Source organism: Lactuca sativa, chromosome 9 (genome assembly GCF_002870075.4).
Source record: "Lactuca sativa cultivar Salinas chromosome 9, Lsat_Salinas_v11, whole genome shotgun sequence".
Classification (NCBI taxonomy): Eukaryota; Viridiplantae; Streptophyta; class Magnoliopsida; order Asterales; family Asteraceae; genus Lactuca; species Lactuca sativa.
Genome location: NC_056631.2, coordinates 20,500,999 through 20,520,131, shown reverse-complemented (window position 1 = coordinate 20,520,131; position 19,133 = coordinate 20,500,999). Strand labels below are relative to the sequence as shown.

The 19,133-nt window shown below is 33.8% G+C and overlaps 2 protein-coding genes across 4 annotated transcripts; both read right to left on the bottom strand.

The window, feature by feature from the left end:
• Positions 1–2,832: 2,832 nt before the first annotated feature.
• On the bottom strand, positions 2,833–4,138 carry LOC111905924 (uncharacterized). Its single transcript, XM_052767635.1, has 5 exons — positions 4,045–4,138; positions 3,710–3,957; positions 3,315–3,640; positions 3,166–3,249; positions 2,833–3,067 (listed from the first exon to the last, which is right to left on the bottom strand). Exons 1-3 carry the CDS (start codon positions 4,136–4,138, stop codon positions 3,584–3,586), a joined length of 399 nt encoding a protein of 132 aa, XP_052623595.1. The 3' UTR covers positions 2,833–3,067; positions 3,166–3,249; positions 3,315–3,583.
• Positions 4,139–5,982: 1,844 nt separating this feature from the next.
• LOC111905918 (uncharacterized) lies at positions 5,983–18,695 on the bottom strand. Of its 3 annotated transcripts, XM_042898352.2 has the most exons (15): positions 18,053–18,695; positions 17,778–17,874; positions 10,507–14,506; positions 9,166–9,801; positions 8,867–9,077; positions 8,601–8,785; positions 8,322–8,516; positions 8,038–8,232; positions 7,914–7,964; positions 7,707–7,841; positions 7,559–7,627; positions 7,359–7,466; positions 7,071–7,253; positions 6,865–6,993; positions 5,983–6,795 (listed from the first exon to the last, which is right to left on the bottom strand). In XM_042898352.2, exons 4-15 carry the CDS (start codon positions 9,346–9,348, stop codon positions 6,544–6,546), a joined length of 1,896 nt encoding a protein of 631 aa, XP_042754286.1. In that variant the 5' UTR covers positions 9,349–9,801; positions 10,507–14,506; positions 17,778–17,874; positions 18,053–18,695; the 3' UTR covers positions 5,983–6,543. The 3 variants fall into 3 exon arrangements, 1 of the variants encoding a protein (XP_042754286.1); XR_002855059.3 differs by lacking the exons at positions 5,983–6,795; positions 6,865–6,993; positions 7,071–7,253; ... (8 more) ...; positions 9,166–9,801; positions 10,507–14,506 and adding exons at positions 15,556–16,853; positions 16,940–17,093 and having other exon boundaries at positions 18,053–18,691; XR_002855060.3 differs by lacking the exons at positions 5,983–6,795; positions 6,865–6,993; positions 7,071–7,253; ... (8 more) ...; positions 9,166–9,801; positions 10,507–14,506 and adding an exon at positions 17,460–17,690 and having other exon boundaries at positions 18,053–18,690.
• Positions 18,696–19,133: the final 438 nt, after the last annotated feature.

Below are 19,133 nucleotides of genomic sequence, written 5' to 3'. Positions count from 1 at the left end.
TAAAGTAGTTAATTTTGCATATACTCTCTTAGCTGAATTACAATATATGTTTCTTTGAGCTACTAACATGCGAACATCATTATTCAAATTGTCCCTATCACACATGAGATTAGTTATTTGTAACTTTAGATATTCTACTTTCATTTTCTTCGAATCCAACTGCTTCTTTGTCTCTAGTAACTGAGTACTAGATTTCTTAGCCTCATTACTAACAGAGATAACCAAATTATCAAAATAAGCAACAATGTCATGAAAAGCAGTCAATTCAAAATCATAAGCATTCAAAGGAATATTAAAAGATTGAAGTATAGAATACATTCTCTTCATCTTAATCCTCAAACTTCGCATACATTGCACCATGCGTAGGATTACACATTTCGTCATCATCAGATCTTGATGACCAAACTTGATACTTTCCTTTATCATCATCGTCTCCTCTTGCCACTAAAGATAAACCTTTCATTTTTGCTCTTACTTCCTCCAGTCGTTCGACATAATATGCTTCGTCTTTGATCTTACTTTTCTTCTCCTCTTTCTTTCGAAGCATAAAGTCACTTGCCATATGATTTGCACCATGACAATAGTGACAGTCGACACATGAGTCACCTTTGAGCTTCTTTTCAACTTTCGAATCTTCATACTTTGAATCTTTCTTTTCGAACTTCTTCCCCTCATTCACTTTTCCAGCAAAACTCACTTTCGCTTCTCCAGGCCTTACTTTCGAACCAAATGGCTTTTTATAAAATTTCTTCACTTTGTTGTTAGAGTAAAAAGCAATGGCTTCGTCATCTAAGTTAACAATCAAGCCTTCGTCATCAAAACTGTATTTTTCAGTAGCTTCTTTCTCAGATACTTTCGAAACTAAAGCAAGTGGTCCTCCCAAGCTTATCTTCGATTCTTCAGCCATTTCGATAACTTCAGGCTCATGAGTTTTCAGCAAATTATAAAGATCATTCAAAGTTGAGGTATCAAAGCTCTGTTGAGTTTTCACCATAAGACTAACATTTCGCTATTCTTTTCTTAGTCCCATAATGAAAGTGAGATTAAACTCCATGGTTGTCCTGGTTATTCTATTACGACTGCATTTGTAGATGAGTTCATTTAAGCAATCGTAATAAAGTTCGATAGATTCACCTTCCTTTTGCTTGAACTCTTTCAATTCCACCAAACAATGCTTCACATAGTTGATTTTCGTCTTTTCACTCCCTTGAAACTTCTCTTTGAGAGTATTCCAGATCTCTTTTGTAGATTTACAACTACGAACGTAGTTATAAACAACAGGAGGAAGAGCACCACAAAGCTCTCTTATACATATTTTCTCATTATTCTTCAGCCTTGTTGATTGTTCATAAACACTTTGAGTTGAAGCAGATGAACCAATGGTTTGAACATTCGCTGTAGGAAGAACATTTCCATCAATACATTCTTCAGCCAATCCATTCAAGTAGTCTTCCATGCGATCATCCCATTGATCATAATGAAATTTGCCATTGATGTACGGATGAATTCTCAGAAAAACTTTAGAAATTTGAGAATTATTGGATGAATTGATCAGAAAAAGCAAGTAGAACACACGATTAAACAAACTAGTTGCAGAATCGAATCACAACTGAAGATCAAAGATGATTTTCAGTATCAAAAGTGCGGAAACTTTTGAATCCAATACGAGACTCAAAATATGATTGACACAAGATGAAAATAAGATCATTGCAGTATGATTCATGTTCTCATACCAAATGTAGTTGTGATTTAATCGAGTAATGAAACGAGATCAGAAAACAAACATAATTAAGAACACTTAGAGTAAATAGAATCTTGTTTTAACTTGTATTATGCTTTCTTGATACAATGAGATTTAGACAGAAATGTAGCAAAAGTTTTCATCTATCTACTAGATCTTCCCTTATTTATAGGAGAATAGAAAACACACAAAAAATACAAAGGACTAGACGATAAAAAAATTGTTAAACAAAAAAAAATTGTTACTTCATCCAAAAAAAATTGTTAAACAAAAGTGACCAATAAAATCCATTCTCCTAAATCAAATCCATAAACCAGTTTCTATTTCAAATTCTTATTACACTACAAGAAAGTAGAGTATTACCGGCGACAGGCGTCGTCGCTAAAAGTGGGGCTTGTCGACGCTGATGTTTTTTCGCTATTAATCAAATTGTCGCCGCTAATGCGTGTCTGTCGTCGCTAAAGACATGTTGCCGCTAAAGACCAGTCGCCAGTAATATCCTGTTGTCGCCACTAAAGGCGTCGCCGGTATTTGTGTTTTTCTTTTATATATATATATATATATATATATATATATATATATATATATATATATATATATATATATATATATATGTTTCACATTAAAATTAAATAAAAAAAAACTGGTATTATATTAATTAATCTAATCCTACATCATTCCATTTCAAAATATTAATACAATATCTATTTAAAATACTCGTCTGATTTAACATATAACAAAATATCGAAAATACTAGTCTAAAATACTTGCACAAATAAAACATAAAGAAATCCTACAACTATCTACTCGTCATCATCGCTCTCCTCATTTCCTCCAGTTTCATTTCGTTGTGGCAACGAACGAAACCAATCTTCAAGTGCAGCACTTCATGCCGAATCTTTTAACATTGTTTGAAGCATTTCCAACTACAAAGAAAACACCATAGTCTTATAAGTTAAACCAGCATTATAACATTCTATATACAAAATATACATTCCACATATTGCATATAAAACATTATAACATTGTACTATAACTAACAATTACCAAAATTTGAAACTATTACTAAACCAACAATTACCAACATTTTAAACAATTACCAAAATTAAATAGTCTTGTCACTTGTGATTGTGGTGGTGGTTGTGTCAGTGGTTGTTCCTGATCCTACATCGACACAACCGTAGAAGGTTTTCGTCCGATGCCTCTGATATGGCCACATCGAACACCCAATATTTTTTCAAAACAATTTTGTGTATCCTTTGGTGTTAGACCATTGGCTTCAGAAGAAGCTTGAGTTTGTTGACTGATCTCAAAGAGTAAAGCATTCTGTATTTTCAAAAAAGAAATAAATATAATAAAAATTAGATTACTAACTACCCCTTGACGATATAAGCACCTATATGAAAATACAAATTAACACTTACGTATTGTTGCTCGACTTCAGGACTACTAAACACCCCTTGGCGATCAGTATTGGCCTTACGAAATGCTTCGATTCGAGCGATGTCCTATTTAACATTAAAAATTAGATTAATTATAATTTAAATAAACAGTTAAATATATCATAGCTTACTTCTTTGAAACATGCATTGCTATACGAGCACGATCCCCCTCTGTTTACAACTTGTTGTTGTGCACAGACTCCTTTGTTTGACGCCGAACGCTTTGGAAATTCAGGAGTTTGAAAATGCTCGACTGCTTGCGGCCAATTTTCACGTGACATACCATCGGGGGGTTGGCTAATGCCCTTGGGATATCTGTAAGCCCCCCGACATTCTCAAAATAAGTATGCGCTTTATTTTTTCGGCCTCTATAAATTCTTTGCAAGGTCGCATCAATGCTCTACAACAACTGAGCACGCTCGGGATCCAAGTTAACCTTATCTAAATCAAACTTATTCTACAAATACAAAAAAGTTAGTTAGTTAAATACCAATTGGAACTAAACTTAAAATATTGTCCAAGTTACCTTTAAATGAACCACGATTGCATTCCTTAAAGCGGGGGAAACATTATCCCAACCAGATACGTTCAAAGGGATGTTCATCCATATATACTTCCCAATCTCACGGGTAAACCAATTACCATGGTTCCCGACAGGGGAATTTGTCAGCTCCCTATCGAAATCCAAATCTACAGGTTTTCCCTTGTTTGTCTGTATTATCTTTGATAGTTGAATGTTTTTTGCTAGGCCTCTTCTTTTTTTAGGGAGCTCAGCTGAAAAATATAATTAAAAATATTAGTCACGATAGCTTATAATAAATGGATAAAAATATCTAACAAATATATCATAATAAGACTTACCATCATGTTCGTGTTGACCACGACCAAAGCCTACGGGAGGTGGTGGATCCCCGGCTCCATCACCTCCATGTCCTAAGCCCATAACATCCGTCATCACGTAGAAGAGTATCGCCCAACTAAACCCCATATATAGCCTGCAAAATTACAATATGAATAGAATTTACACATATTACATATAAAAAAATAATACAGTTTCTATTATAACATTGTAGTTTCCAAATTGCATACAAATACATACACAATATAACATCATACTTTTTTTTCCATAAAATATGATAAAACATACATAATCACTCAAAAATCATCAATTTACAGCCAAACAAGAGGCTTGATCGACACTCAAAATCACAATATGAATAAAAGTTACAACATTATAGTTTCCAAATGACATACAAATACACAAATTACATATGTAATTTTCTATACATACAAATACATATATAAAAAATAATACTTTCCATTATCGCATCTTACTTTGTTTTTTTGTTTTTTTTTCTTCATTTTTTTCATTATAGCATTCTAGTTTCCAAATTGCATACAATACATACACATATTACATATACATAGAAATTGTAAAATATTAACATATTAAAAAAAAAACTTATACATACATATCAATCACAAATGGTAAAAATTAACATATTAAAAACACTTATATATACATTTCAATCACAAATGGTAACAAATATACATATATAAACATATTGACTTATACATACAAATTCATACACATATGGCAAACAAACACACGTACATAAACATATATAATTTTTTCTGTTTTCACCATATAAACATGCATTTATACATACATTACAAATATACATACATTATACATATTACAAAAACACATACAAATACATATGTACATACACATAATATAAATACAAAAATACATAAGTTATAAAGGAACCTGGTTGTGTAATCTAGTGGAGAAGGGTGGTGATGACGTATGTACATACACATAATATAAATACAAAAATACATAAGTTATAAAGGAACCTAGTTGTGTAATCTAGTGGAGAAGGGTGGTGATGACGTATTGACACAACTTTCCGACAATCAAGTTTTTTCCGGCTAAATTCCGGCAGAAAACGAAAAAACCCCGCTGGAGATTGAAAAAGTCTACAAGGGCTGCAACAATACCACTCTTAAATTAGTAGGAGAAGAAGATTAAAACAAAAAAACGATGGAGAAGAAGGCAAAAACCACCTGTGGTCGTCGGATTTACTTCGTCGTCGCCGGTAGTAATGATTTGTCGTCGCCGGTGATACGAGTCTTCGACGAAATTGACGAAATGGAGGCTGGGTCGACGGTGTTGGCGGTCTTGTGGCAGGAATGATGGCTGGACGCGATTGATTATCGAACGAAATTAAGTCGCTGGGTTTCACAGACATGATACACAGAAAGGAATAGAAAGGAAGCTGGAAGGGGGTTATCTGTAAAAGGGCTTTAGCGGCGACATGTATTAGCGGCGAAGCAGAGGCATTAGAGGCGACCACCTGGAGGGAAAAATCAGCGCCTTTTCTTGCTCCGTTTAAACCCTACGATTGAAACCAAATCGAACAGATGAGGCTCGTTTGACGCGGATCGCTATTATGCGACTATTAGCGGCGACATGTAACGCGTCAATTACATGTAGCCGCTAATGCTAGGTGTCGCCGCTAATGCCCCATTTCTTGTAATTATGAAATAAAGTACCTACCGTTGATGACCAATTGGAGCGTATGATTTCAATTCGCCCAAAGCTTTTCCAAATCTTTAACTTTTGTTTAGACTTTTGGCTTTCAGTTTATTCTTATTGTAGAGAATATGCAAGAAAAATGTAGGGTATAAATTGTGATTCTCCTAAATATAATGACTTTTTTTTAATGTTTTTGATACTTGTGTTCTTTTGTAAAAAGTAAGATTAAATATACAAGTAAATATTAAAATTACAAAAATAAAAACACTTAATTTTTTATATAAAGTATCAACAGCATTCAACATGTAACATGCACACATAGGTGAGAAGCAATAACCTTGGTACATGTATAAAGTGGTTCAGATCATAAAGTATCTCAATCTCACTCACATTATACACGCAAACATTGTGAAAGACTGCCTTTTCCCAACTGTTGTCTACTTCTGTCTTCTTATCTTCTTCAAGTAGTGGCAGGTGCATAAAACTAATTGATGCCAAAGCATTCATAACAGAATCTCGTTATTGCTCAGGTACAAGAGATTTGAGTGATGCATGCAGAACCACCTTTCTGTATCATATTCTCCAAAATCAGTCACCTGTAATTTAAAACATACGTTTGATTTGATATTATGTTGATGAACAAATGAACCTGGAAGAAGCCCACCAAGGAAGTTGTGCAGCAACTTTGGTACATGTATAAAGTGGTTCAGATCATAATGTATCTCCATCTCACTCATATACACGCATAATCCTGAAAGATTTCCATTTCAGGCTGCTATCTGAGTATCTTCCCAACTGCTTTCCACACCCCCAGTGGCCTACTTATTCTTCTTCTTCTTCTTGTTCTTCTTTTTATTATTATTATTATTATTATTATTATCATCATCATCATCATCATCATCATCATCTCCTTCCAGTGATGACAGGTGCTTAAAGTTACTAATGGTAATGGGTGATGTGATTGTTACCCCAAAATCATTCATAACAAAATCTTGGTATTGCTCAAGTACAGGAGATTTGAGTGATGCAGGACCACACTTCTGCATCATAATCTCCAAAATCATAGTCACCTGTAATTGAAAACACATGATGATCACATACATACATACATGCATACATACATAACTTAACACGCATACCTTTGATTTGATATCATGTAGAGAAACATACGACCATGGAAGAATCCCACCAAGAATATCAGCATGGAAGTCGTACAAGTATTTCACTGGAAGATTGACAGTTAACGCCTCTATGAACCCTAAAACATCCTGTCACCATATATACATATAAAAAAATTTCATGAATGGTAGAAGAAACACAGCTAAGCTTTAAAAAAAACACCTACTATCACAACTTGTATGTTGTCTTCCTTATCCAGCAATCCAAGGATTGATGGCACAACATCTGGCATGAGAAGGCAGATTTGTGGGTCATCAGATACAAGTAGTGATAACGCAGAGACTGCATCAGCTTTTACGTGAGAAGGAGCTTTTCCGTGATAAGGACTCCAAAAGAGTAACAACATTATCTGGAAAGTTAAAAATATAATTAAAAGAATGTTTTCATCATTTCAGAAACTAATAAAGAAATAATTTATGTAATTGAATATATATTGATCGAGTGGTAAAAATACCATGCTGATGAATACTTGATAATTTCCTGGTTTTGACGGAGATGATTCTTTTTTGAAAATGGTACTTGTCTCTACAAGGATCTCGGCTGCCACCTTTTTACTTTTTTTCTAGATCAAAAGTAGATTATACAAACAATACAACTATAAGAAAAAGAACTTAATGAAATGAAACAAGTAATTAAGTTGCTTAAAGATCTTACATCTTGTGGCCTCACTATGATTTCATACAGCATACGAATACCATAAATGTTCTTTCCAGCATGAAATATCTACAGAAATTCATTATTAGCAAACAGCGAATTTCACACGGTATAGAAATAAATAATACTAGAACAGAATATAACCAACCTCCATTGAGCGAACTAACAAGATCTTGAAGCACAAAAACCGCCATCTAAGTGAAGTTATATCCTTAGGGGGTTTCAAACCAAGTAATAAATCCATAACTTGCTTAAACTTTGAAGATCTGAAGTCGGAAGATTCCTGAAAAACAAAAATGTTATGTGACAAATTTCATGGGGTGAGAGTAATTAATTAAGTAGTATTGGTTCTTACCACCAAGATTTTGTAAAGCGCAGCATATGCATCCCCATCCTCTACCCCTTCCTACATAAAAACAAAATAAGTATGATTTGATTCTACCCAAAAAAAAAAAAAAAACATCAAAAAGCAAACAAACCTTTAAACACTCTTCGATGGAATTGTATATAATATCATCAGAATCAACTCCAGTTGCCTCAACAAACAATGATGCAAGTTCCAGTATCAAATTTGAAGGTCTGCCTTCATCTACAGAAACATTCTTAAGTGACCAACGGAAAATCACTTTTACTTTTGAAGATTTAATAGCAAGTGTCAAGCATCTAATCGTGTCCTGTAAATGCATAGTATAATTAATATATAATAAAGTCAGAAACCAAGTTATAAATAAAATTACCCAAGCGACGAAGTTACTATCATGACCTTTACAAAAGCAGGAGGTTTCTCAGGGGACAATTGAAAGAAAACTTGGATAAAAGCTTTCAAAAACTCCTCTAACCATGGTAACATGGCCTTCATGTTTTCCATTTCGACTTTTTTACCGTATTCAATCCCCCAATCTTTGAAAAGTTCCTCACCAGAGAGAAAAGGAAGGCCTTTGTTTCCCTTGACAAGATACTACAAACAAAAAAGGCAAGCAAAACTAGTAAAACAAAACCATTTATGTACAAAAACAAATTGTACATTAAAAACAATTATTACCTGCAAAGCTATGCCAACATACTCGATCATAAACACATCCTTTTTTAGCCATTTAATCATGTGATCTGCTAAGGATCCAAAACTTTCACACACGTCAGTTGGATAGCGACAAAAGGCGGGAAGTAATCCCAAACAACCTCGTGCATGAGACTCAAATTGTTTTCTGATTTCTGAGTTTTCTTCAACTTGCAAGAAAGAAAAACAAAATTTTATTATGCCATGATGATGATAAATTAATGTTAAGAATTTGTATGTTTTGAGGCTACCTTTTTTGCATGCTTCCATGAAAGATTCGGAGAGAGGGACTATTGTTCTAATAAAGAACCCCAAGGATGACAGAACAACATGATCCCTATAAATAGGTATCAACCATGTGTTTGAGTAAGTAAGTTCATCGGGATCAACGGAAATAGGTATGAATTCATGTACTTTTTCCGGCTTCATAACAATTACCGCACACCCGATACACTCTTGAACCTGTAATATCAAATATATCAAAAGTCATTATATATGTTTAAAAAAAAGAAACATGCAAGACATAAATGTACTTGAAAGAAAAACTTACATGTTTTTTTACATCACCAGATGCTTTTGTCATAAATTCAGCAAGCTTTAGAAGTATCTTGTGCATGTAGACAATGGACTTGTTCCCGATATTTTGAAATAAACCAGCAATGACAGGTAAAGAATGCTCGTTTGCATGAGTACTGAGAACTTCTAAAAGTGCATCGCATATGTTTACCACCATTTTTGTTTCCTTCAGTGCAACAATGTTTTGATCTTCAAAGATAAATACACGTCCCAACTTTTCTTTTAGAATACTTGATTAAGGAATATTCGCTAATCCACTTTTTTGTTATTATTCGGTATCTATCGGTGTAAGCTCGGATTCATCTTCAAAGTATTTGAGTAGAATCTCCATGAAATCTAAAATACGCCTCATCACCATTGAGGACTTGGCTCCTATAGGTAATGCTCGAATTGCTTTTGATGCGAAATTTGGTGGTAAATCAGGTATTAGGAATCTCATCATATCCATCATGTGAAGAATGCATGGATCTATTGTATCCGATTCGCCTATGGGTAAAGACACATGGGAAGTGAACATTTGTAGTACCAATTCACTTGCACATTCTTTGACCTTTTCGGATTCAAAAGAACGGAAGACCTTCACAGCACAAATCTGAGCAGATTTTCTAACCTGCAACAACAGAATAAACTATTTCTGATCGAGTATCATATATTTATAGGCAATTATTTGTTGAAAGAGAAGCAAATCTTAATATTTTACAAAATGTTAGTTTCTGTAGATATATAAGAGCACATCAACAAGCAATACAATGTGTATGTATATGATTGTGTGTGTTTATGACTATAAATGTATAAAATTATTTCATATGACTTTTGTATGAAATGTAAATTCATACCATAACAAGTAAAAATTTGACATTTAGCCCATTGTGATTATTAACATTTGTTATTGATTTGATTTTCTTCATGATTTAACTTTTAGTTTAGTAAATTAGGAAAATTTTGTATAATTGTTTAGTTTATCCAACTTCATGTTTGTGTGGTTTTCATTATTTTTGTCACTTTGCTTCAAAAATTCTAATGTGATAGGATAATTGTTTTTTTTGCTACGAAGAATGCATGCATTTTTCAAATTGTATAGACCTCAAAAAGTATCGATTTCCTCTGAATTGTTTGATGGTTGCATTTTGATTCAACAACTTATTGGCATCCTATCACTTATAATATTTCTGCCTTGCTCAAAAAAAAAGTCATTTAATTTTGTTTTTTAAATTTATGCTGTATAGTTTTAGTAGCTAGAGATAGAGGGGTAAATTAACACTCCATGAATATATCAACTACGTAAGAGTTTGGAATAGCTAGAACAATTAAATACCTCCAGCCGTGTATGACTTGAATAGTAGATAAACGCCTCGACGCCTAATTTTATAGATTCCCAATTGTCCAAGTCACACAACTCCAGCAAACAAGCCAAACACTCGACCAAAGTGCTATCACTCGTAGCATGCAAAGCCTTAACAACAATCTCCATAGTCTTAGTGGCCTCGGACTTGGTTATAAACTCCTTAGGAACCCGAGGCAACACAAACTCCAAAAACAAACACATCGCAGACACGGCGTCATAGTTTGTAGATAGGGCGTGAATGATATTTTGGAGGTAAGAGTGGGGAGTCGTGAGCCGATATCCAGATCTTAGGGATTTGCGGTACGCGTAGCAATTTTGCAGAGTTTGACGTGTTGAGGTGCGACGGATTTGCCGTAACGGCCTAAGACTTGGTCGCATATATCATCAGATTGTGGCCCTCGTTTTTCCTTACTCGTACTTCGCGTTTCAATTTCCATCGGGAAAAAGATACGAAATCGAGAAAGACGGACGAAACCCTAATTGCAGGTTTGAGAGAGACGAGAGAACAAATATTATATCGGAAGATACTTTGACCTTACCCTAACAAAGACTCCCTCTCTTTATATATAATGATATAGCGTACACAAACCATATATGCATGGCGGATTTTCCGTTCCTATTCACTAGTATTTCTTAGCATTGAAGCTAGGAATAGTAAAACAGTATTTTTTAGAAAAATACACTTTTGGTCCTTGTAGTATATCAATTTCGCTACAATGTCCAAAAAAAACAATCTTTTTGCATTTTTCGAACATATTTCACTGTTTCTTAGCATTTTAGTCTCCTAATTACAAGCCATTTGAAGATGAGTTATAATGACCACTCAAAGTAATGAAAGAAATGTATGTATGCATTGGATACATACAATTATTTGTAGTTTTAATTGTGTTTTATGTTTGAAGGATTTGAATATCATTGGTTGTTGTTGGGTACCAACTTCATCATTAATAGCTACGAATAGACTTAAATGTTAAACATCTACACCAAAAGAAACAAAAAAATCAATCATTTAAATTCTTAGTATACCCTTTGTAAAAATACTATGTTTTTACCAATTGTTAGATATGAATTGTACACAACGTATTTTTGGTAATCTTTGTCAAATATGTTATAACACAATAAAAAAAAATTAAAAAAATTAAAAAAAATAATAATAATAAAAAAAAACGACCCGCAGCGAAGCCCGGGTTTTTACTAGTTTTTAGGAAAATAGTATAAACATTGTCTTTTGGGTGTTTTTTAAAAATATAACTTTTTTAAAAAATTACCACATGGTCGAGAATTGGGCATTCCAAAACATAGTTTAGACTCATTTTTGGGTGGGTCGCCCCATTACCTTGCCTTCGGAATGGAAATTCCGGACTATCTGTCCGTGTTCCAGATCGAGAATTTGAAATTCAAATTCTGAAATATAATTTGAAAAAATCAAGACCCTCGGCTTCATTCTAGATCTTGTTCCGACTTTTCGATCGATTCCGACACGCAACCCCGATCCTGATTCTGATCTCCGACACGCAACTTCGATCTCTAGCATGCAACTCCAACATGGAAGAAAACCACTACGACCCTGTTATTTTATGGGTACGTTCTTCACTTTAAAAACCTAGTTTTCTTATTTTTATAAAGTGCTTATTCATCTACAATTACTGTTCCGGAATACGTAGAACACCGCCATGATGAATAGACAATGTTTCAGAGTTTAAATTACAGATGTCATTGTTGTAGGACGAACTGAAAAGTAGTTATATGTTTGGGTATTTTTAATTTACATCGAAATGTATTGTTCTGTATGTAATTATGTATATGTATGCACCCAAGGCATATGTATGTATCTATATGCACAAAGCATATGTATGTATATGTACGCACCCAAGGCATAGTTATGTATATATATGCACAAAGCATATATATATATATGTGTTTGTATGCGCATATGTATGTATATGTATTGAAACCATTTGTAAAAGAATTATAATATATTTACAAAAGGTTTTAAATCCAAGTTTTTATTCAGGGGCGGAACACGACCATTAATATTAAGGGGGCCAAAACCAAAACTTGAAAACAAAATTATAAACTTAATTTGAATTAAAGTTATAACATACAAAAACCCTTTACTTTTTGTACATAAATTGACTTCTAACTGTTAAGAACTAGGTTTATGAAATTTTAGGTTGATCTAAATTCTTTTAACGCATTTTCTTTTGAAAATCATACTTATTTTTTGTGATTTTTCCCTCCCCAAACAGATGTTGATAATAATTATTTATTTATGTCTCCTAAAACTTATAGTTAGAGAACTAAACATGAAGGCAAAGTAAAACTACAAAAATATAACGAATAATAAAAACACTGCTTTAAGTAAAAAGTAAAAATAGTCTGGCATCTACACAAAAGTCCAAAGCAATATTGAAAAGAAATCTAATATAGAGGCTCAAGAGACGACAGTGTAGTATGCTTCTTTATAAGAGTTTCACAAGAACGGATAAAAATCCATGCCCCTAATTCCGTAAAACACTTAAACAAGAGAAAAAACAAGATCAAGAGAAAAGGGAAAACCTGTGTGTGGAGGTGAACCGGAGCTGGTCGGTGCTCAGGCAGCCGGAGACGCTGAGATCCGGAGCAGGACATCGTTAAACGATTCATGAAGATGCTGAGACCGGAGAAACCCCACGAGAAAGGATGTGAAGTGAGAAGAACGGCAATGACGTATGATGGTTGAGGGTTAAGGTTTTCAGTTTTATTTTTGAGATTGTTTAGTTTCTTTTTTTGTTATTAATTAAATATCTAATAATTTAAACTTTTATTTTTGGTAGCAACGTATTTCTACAAATTAGGAGTTATTGATATTCTAAAAAATTAGTTTTTCTTTTTTATGTTTAGGGTGGTTTGCTCTTTCGGGTTTCTACAAACTTTCTTTTGAATCACTTATAAACAATTTCAGCATCTAAACAGATATTAACAGGTTAAAAAACCAGGGGGGCCATGGTCTCCCCTGGCCCCTAAAGGCATCCGCCACTGTTTTTACTAATATACAATTGTCCACCGTAGTTATATGGAAATATGAGTTGAAACCTTTGAAATATGAAACGACAATTTATAATATCATATTAAATAAATATTAGCCATTTGAAGTTGTAAAATTATATCAAATTATACGAAACTAGAGGGAATTAGATGCGTCGTTGGCGTTGTGTACATTGTTTTGTTTGGTAATCTGAAACTACAGTACATAACCAACCATATTATAATATTGACGAAACGGCATTACACATATGAAAACGGAGGTTGAAATCAGTTACATTGCGAGGATTATATTAGAAAAAGATGATCACATCAGACAAACATTTGCAAAAGATGGTTTCTGGGAATGTACATTATGAGTTCTGGTGCAGATGAAGAAAAGAGGGGCATTTTGGTCTATTTGTGTGTCTTATGATCTCTGATTTTATGTTGATTCTTCTGGAGGCTAAAAATAATGCTAGACATGAAAGTATAAGATTGTGGCTTGGTTTTACGTGGGATTGGCATAGTAAAACTAGTAAAGGGAAATTTGGTCTTTTGTGGTTTAAAGAAGGATATTACTATTTTGATCAACTTAACATGTGATGGGAAGGTTCAAATAACACAAAACCTAAGAAGGAAAATGCAAACTTGAAAAGTACCCTTTGAAGGCCATGTTGTGACATCCCCGATTTCACGGCCATAAATGACCAATTTGTTTATGCTTTGTTTTATAAATCAGAGTATCCGTTTAAAGAAAACGGTTGCGGAATTTGTTTCCAAAACAAGATATGATAAAAACTAATCAAAACATTTCTCAAAGAGAATGTATTTTCATTAAATAATAAAACCTCGGGATGTCATGTTCCGATACAGACACATAAGCATAAACATAACATACATTCATTTACTCTAGTGATTTACATCTTCTTTAATCTCTCAGTGCAAAGCAGCTTCGTATCGATACCTGTGATACAATTAAACTGAGTGGGTCAGGCTTGGGAGCCTGGTGAGCATATAGGGTTTTCAACCCACAATATTATATCATATATATATATATATATATATACATATATATATATATATATATAATCATCAAACAATCAACCCAATTACCCATCTCAATTATCTTCGTTTATTCTTAAGTACCTTCCCTAAGGAATTATCCTAAGGGTCATCTCCTACATCGTATTTACCTCTCATCTCCTTACATCACATTTCCTTATATGTTTGTTCCTAAGGACTTTTTCCTAAGGATCATCGCCTACATCGCATAGACAATACTAATTCGGGGATCACTCCCTCAATATGTGTCAAGTAAGGGTTAGGGTATCATCACATGATTACGCAGCCACAACATCGCCTGGACTCGTAATTCATAATAAGGGTTAGATTATCATCGCATGAATACGCAGCCACAACATCGCCTGGACTCGTAATTCATAATAAGGATTAGAGTATCATCGCATGAATACGTAGTTACAACATCGCCTGAACTCGTAATTCATCACCTACAGGTTACGAGCCTGCTGGCGTTTCCACGGGGTCATCTAGAATAGTCCGTGGTCGCCATCTATACTATGGTAGATGACTACATCGCCAAATTGCCACATCGCCGGTCAAGGTTATGGTATCTCCTCTCATCTCACATCACTTATCTATCATCACCTAATTATCATCACCTTTCTATCATCACCTATCTCTCATCACCTAATTATCATCACCTATTTCTCATCACCTAGTTATCATCACCTATTTCTCATCACCTAATTATCATCACACATCATCTAATTCATCTACCCATGTTCTACCCAACATATTTGTAGATATAAAATACATATACAGCTTAACTCATTTAACACCTATATAAAACATCCATTCCACACTCATCTCAAATAAACAACAATATATAAACACATAGCACGTATTTCATAGCAAATACTTAATATATATATATATATATATATATATATATATATATATATATATATATATATATATATATATATATATATGTTAGAAGAAAGTGATCACATACTCACCCAAAACATATACTTAATACATTCACACAATACTTGTATTAAAATTGTGTTATGAAAGGGACTATACACTCACACATATAAACAACTTTATATTATACACATAGCACGTATTTCATAGCAAATACTTAATATTTATGTGTTAGAAGAAACTGACCACACACTCACTTGATCAGAAGATGATCAGACAGCTCTACGACTTGCAGAAGTAGTATTCTTCAGTAGATCTGGAAGATCTTCACAAAAACCGGGCTCCTTGCAGGTAGAGCTTCGGATCGGGAATAACGCTCTTCGGGATCTTTGGGACTTGCTTCGGGTCTCAGGATTGATACCGGGGCTTCGGGATATTTCTTGCACGTAAATCGAGGTAAAACGAGAGAGAGAGAGAGAGAGAGAGAGAAGAGAAAATAGCAACCCTAAACGGCTGGCCCTTCAAATCTATTTATAGGGCAAAATCTGTCGTTGCCACGTCGTGGGCTTGGTCGTCACTGCATGTGTCATCGCAAGTTGCATCTGGGGGACTCCCGGAGGTGTCAGAAGACTTGTCACGTCGTGGCACTGCTTGCCACGTCGTGGTATCTGACAGTTTTGGGGTTTCGCGCCCCGAACTTCAAAAATTCATAACTTTCGCATACGAACTCCGTTTTCGACGTTCTTTATATCGACGCGAATTTGAGATTACGCTCTACAACTCTCGCTTAGACTTCATCGGCTAATTTTGACTTTATTTTTAATATATTATAATTATATTACTTATATATTATTTTTAGTAGGCCGGGACAGGAAAAACTCCGTTGTAAACTCATAACTCCTTTGTCTGACGTCCGTTTTCGTCTGTCTTTCCGTCGTTGCACTACTATCGATGAGATCTTCAATTCTCATTTAGATTGTTTCCGCTAAATATCGCTCTAACGTAAATTCACTATTTACGTCGCGCTGTGTCGTGCCAGTTCTTTCGCGAAACTTCGATAGGTCATAACTTCTTCGTTATAACTCGGATTTTGGCGTTCTTTATATGTACGGAATCCTTGTAACATATACTATAACTTAGTTAATGTTAATCCTTCTAAATAATTTTCCATCAAAAAGTCATTTTTGATGCTTATCGTCTCTAAACTGACTAGCTTGGATCTACGGACGTTACACATGCCTTTTATCCTCCCCTGTTGTATCATTTGAAGTGCAATTATACCAACAATCTCCATAAATTGGTGGATCATTTTGAGGATTACAAGAAGGTGTACCCAAATTAGAAACTGCAGGGGGTTCACCTAACTGAAAGAAAAAAAACAAACAATCAAGAAACTTATATTTTAAAAAAATGTGAATAAATTTCAAGATTTTTGTTTGATTAAACTCACTTTCACTATATCCCAACTTTCCTGCAGTCTGTAGCAGGTGAGTGACCCATAACGTCATAGTTTAAATAAAATCAGATAGGTTGCTTTGCATTCTTAGGCAAACTTGAAAGTTTTTTAATTTCAAATAATGGCCTTCCTGTGTGGTAAAGAGGTTCTGAGATGAAAAAAAAAACAAAGAGAAGATATATGATGAGTATATTTGTATTTTCACAAAAAAAAAAATAGTATTTACATTCACCGAAATGGTTTTTATTGCAATTGTTTTTGAAACCATATAAATCAAATATAAGATAATTTTTTCTATGTAAATATATTGAATTTTCTTCATCCCCTATGGCCAACATGGTCTCAATCAGTTGAAAGTAAAACAAATGGCCAATTTTCCTGAATTTAAATAATTAGGCCTCCATGTTATCATATTTTAAGTGTATGAGATTGTCAGAGTCCGACAATTGTTTGGGCTAGGCCTACCACCTAAGCAAACCAAATTTTGTGGAACAACAATCTTACGATATTATGATAATAGAAGGAATTCGGTTACGCTGTTCGCAATGGTTTGAATAATGTTAGAAGATAAAAAGTTGTAAATAATTTTATAAACACAAAATACGAAGAACGGAATGAATAATTTCATTCCTTCCCTCATTCCATTCTTGTTGGACGGCTACCACTATAAAAAAACACAACAAAGCATAATAACCCTCCACTGTTGATTTCTTGCTTGAACATGAGACCTGGATTATGGTGATGGCTGAAAGGACATTATTAGGCACAAGCAATGTGTACAATTCTTTTTTTTTTTTGGTGTGTGCTATTAAAATTGAGTGATAGTACGTACATGGTTCCATTTGTTCCCCACATGACTTTTTGGATAGATCATCGCATGTCATTAATGGTTACCAATGAGCAACTCCTAACACCCGACAACTCCTTATCTACAAGAAACAAAAATATAATAATAATAATAATAATAATAATAATTATGTTGACGATATTCTTGAAATCAAACCAAAACTATCATGGGTGTTTTTGATTAACAACTTATTAGGAATTGATTTCGACCAAGACAGTAGATATACAGATTAATGAAAAAAATCAATGGATCGAACTTACTTTAGCCTAGGAGCAATGAAGATCAGTATCAACAATTTAACGTATATGGTGGGAAAAAGAAACAGCTGGAGAGGTGTCGATTCTCTCTCTTTCTCTATCTCTCTCTCTCTCTCTCTCTCTCTCTCTCTCTCTCCGCCTCTGGGACTCTAAGACACAAATAGATTTTTCGGAGAAATAGACGAACATTGATTAAAGGGAGAAAACTGGAAGGAGACAGACAATTGGTGCGAAGAAGAAGGCAAAATCAAAGAGTCGTTACAGACAGGTGAACATATCAGGAAGAAAAATAGAAAAGCAAAGAAGAAGGAAGAGTAAAGAAGAAACGGGAAAGAAATAAAGAAAGAGAAACGAACCGCATTGGAGGAGAATGACGGCAACCAACGTTGAGGAAGAGAAGATAAGCATCACCCAAATCACAAGTTACAGGGGCAAAATAAGAAAGAAAAAGACTTACGTGCGCGGCAAAATAAGAAAGGAGAAGAGTTCCGTGTGCAAATACGAAAGAGAGGAAAAGTTTCTCTACGCGTGATGAAAAATCGGTGTCCTAAAAAGAAAGAGGGAAAAGTTCGGTGTCTGTTTTAGAAAGAGAAAAAAATATACTGTAGCCCAACTTTTTAAGCTTTTATGCATATACTAATGAGTATTGAAGATATATATCAAAATCCAATTTATATGAAACAAAAGATAACATATAAATAATAGTCATTTGAAAAGGACTGTAGTGATATTTTACGGTGTATAATTATACGAGTCAAAATGTAGGTGATGTATAACAAAACTCTGAGTTATATGAGACGACGAATAATTTAATATATAAATTATTCTTAGTCATATAAGTTGTATAATTATAATATATATATGGTATAATTATACTAGTCGAGTATATAATGAGTACAATGATATACAAGTCATATGAATATAGGAATAAGAGTGTTATAAAACTAACAATCTTTATAATCGTTTTTATATACCAAATAATTAGATTTTATATAAACAATACAAACAATTTAGTTTATATAAATCATTAATATAGTTGACATGTATTCTCTCCCGAAAGCAATAAAAGAGTTTAATAGAAATG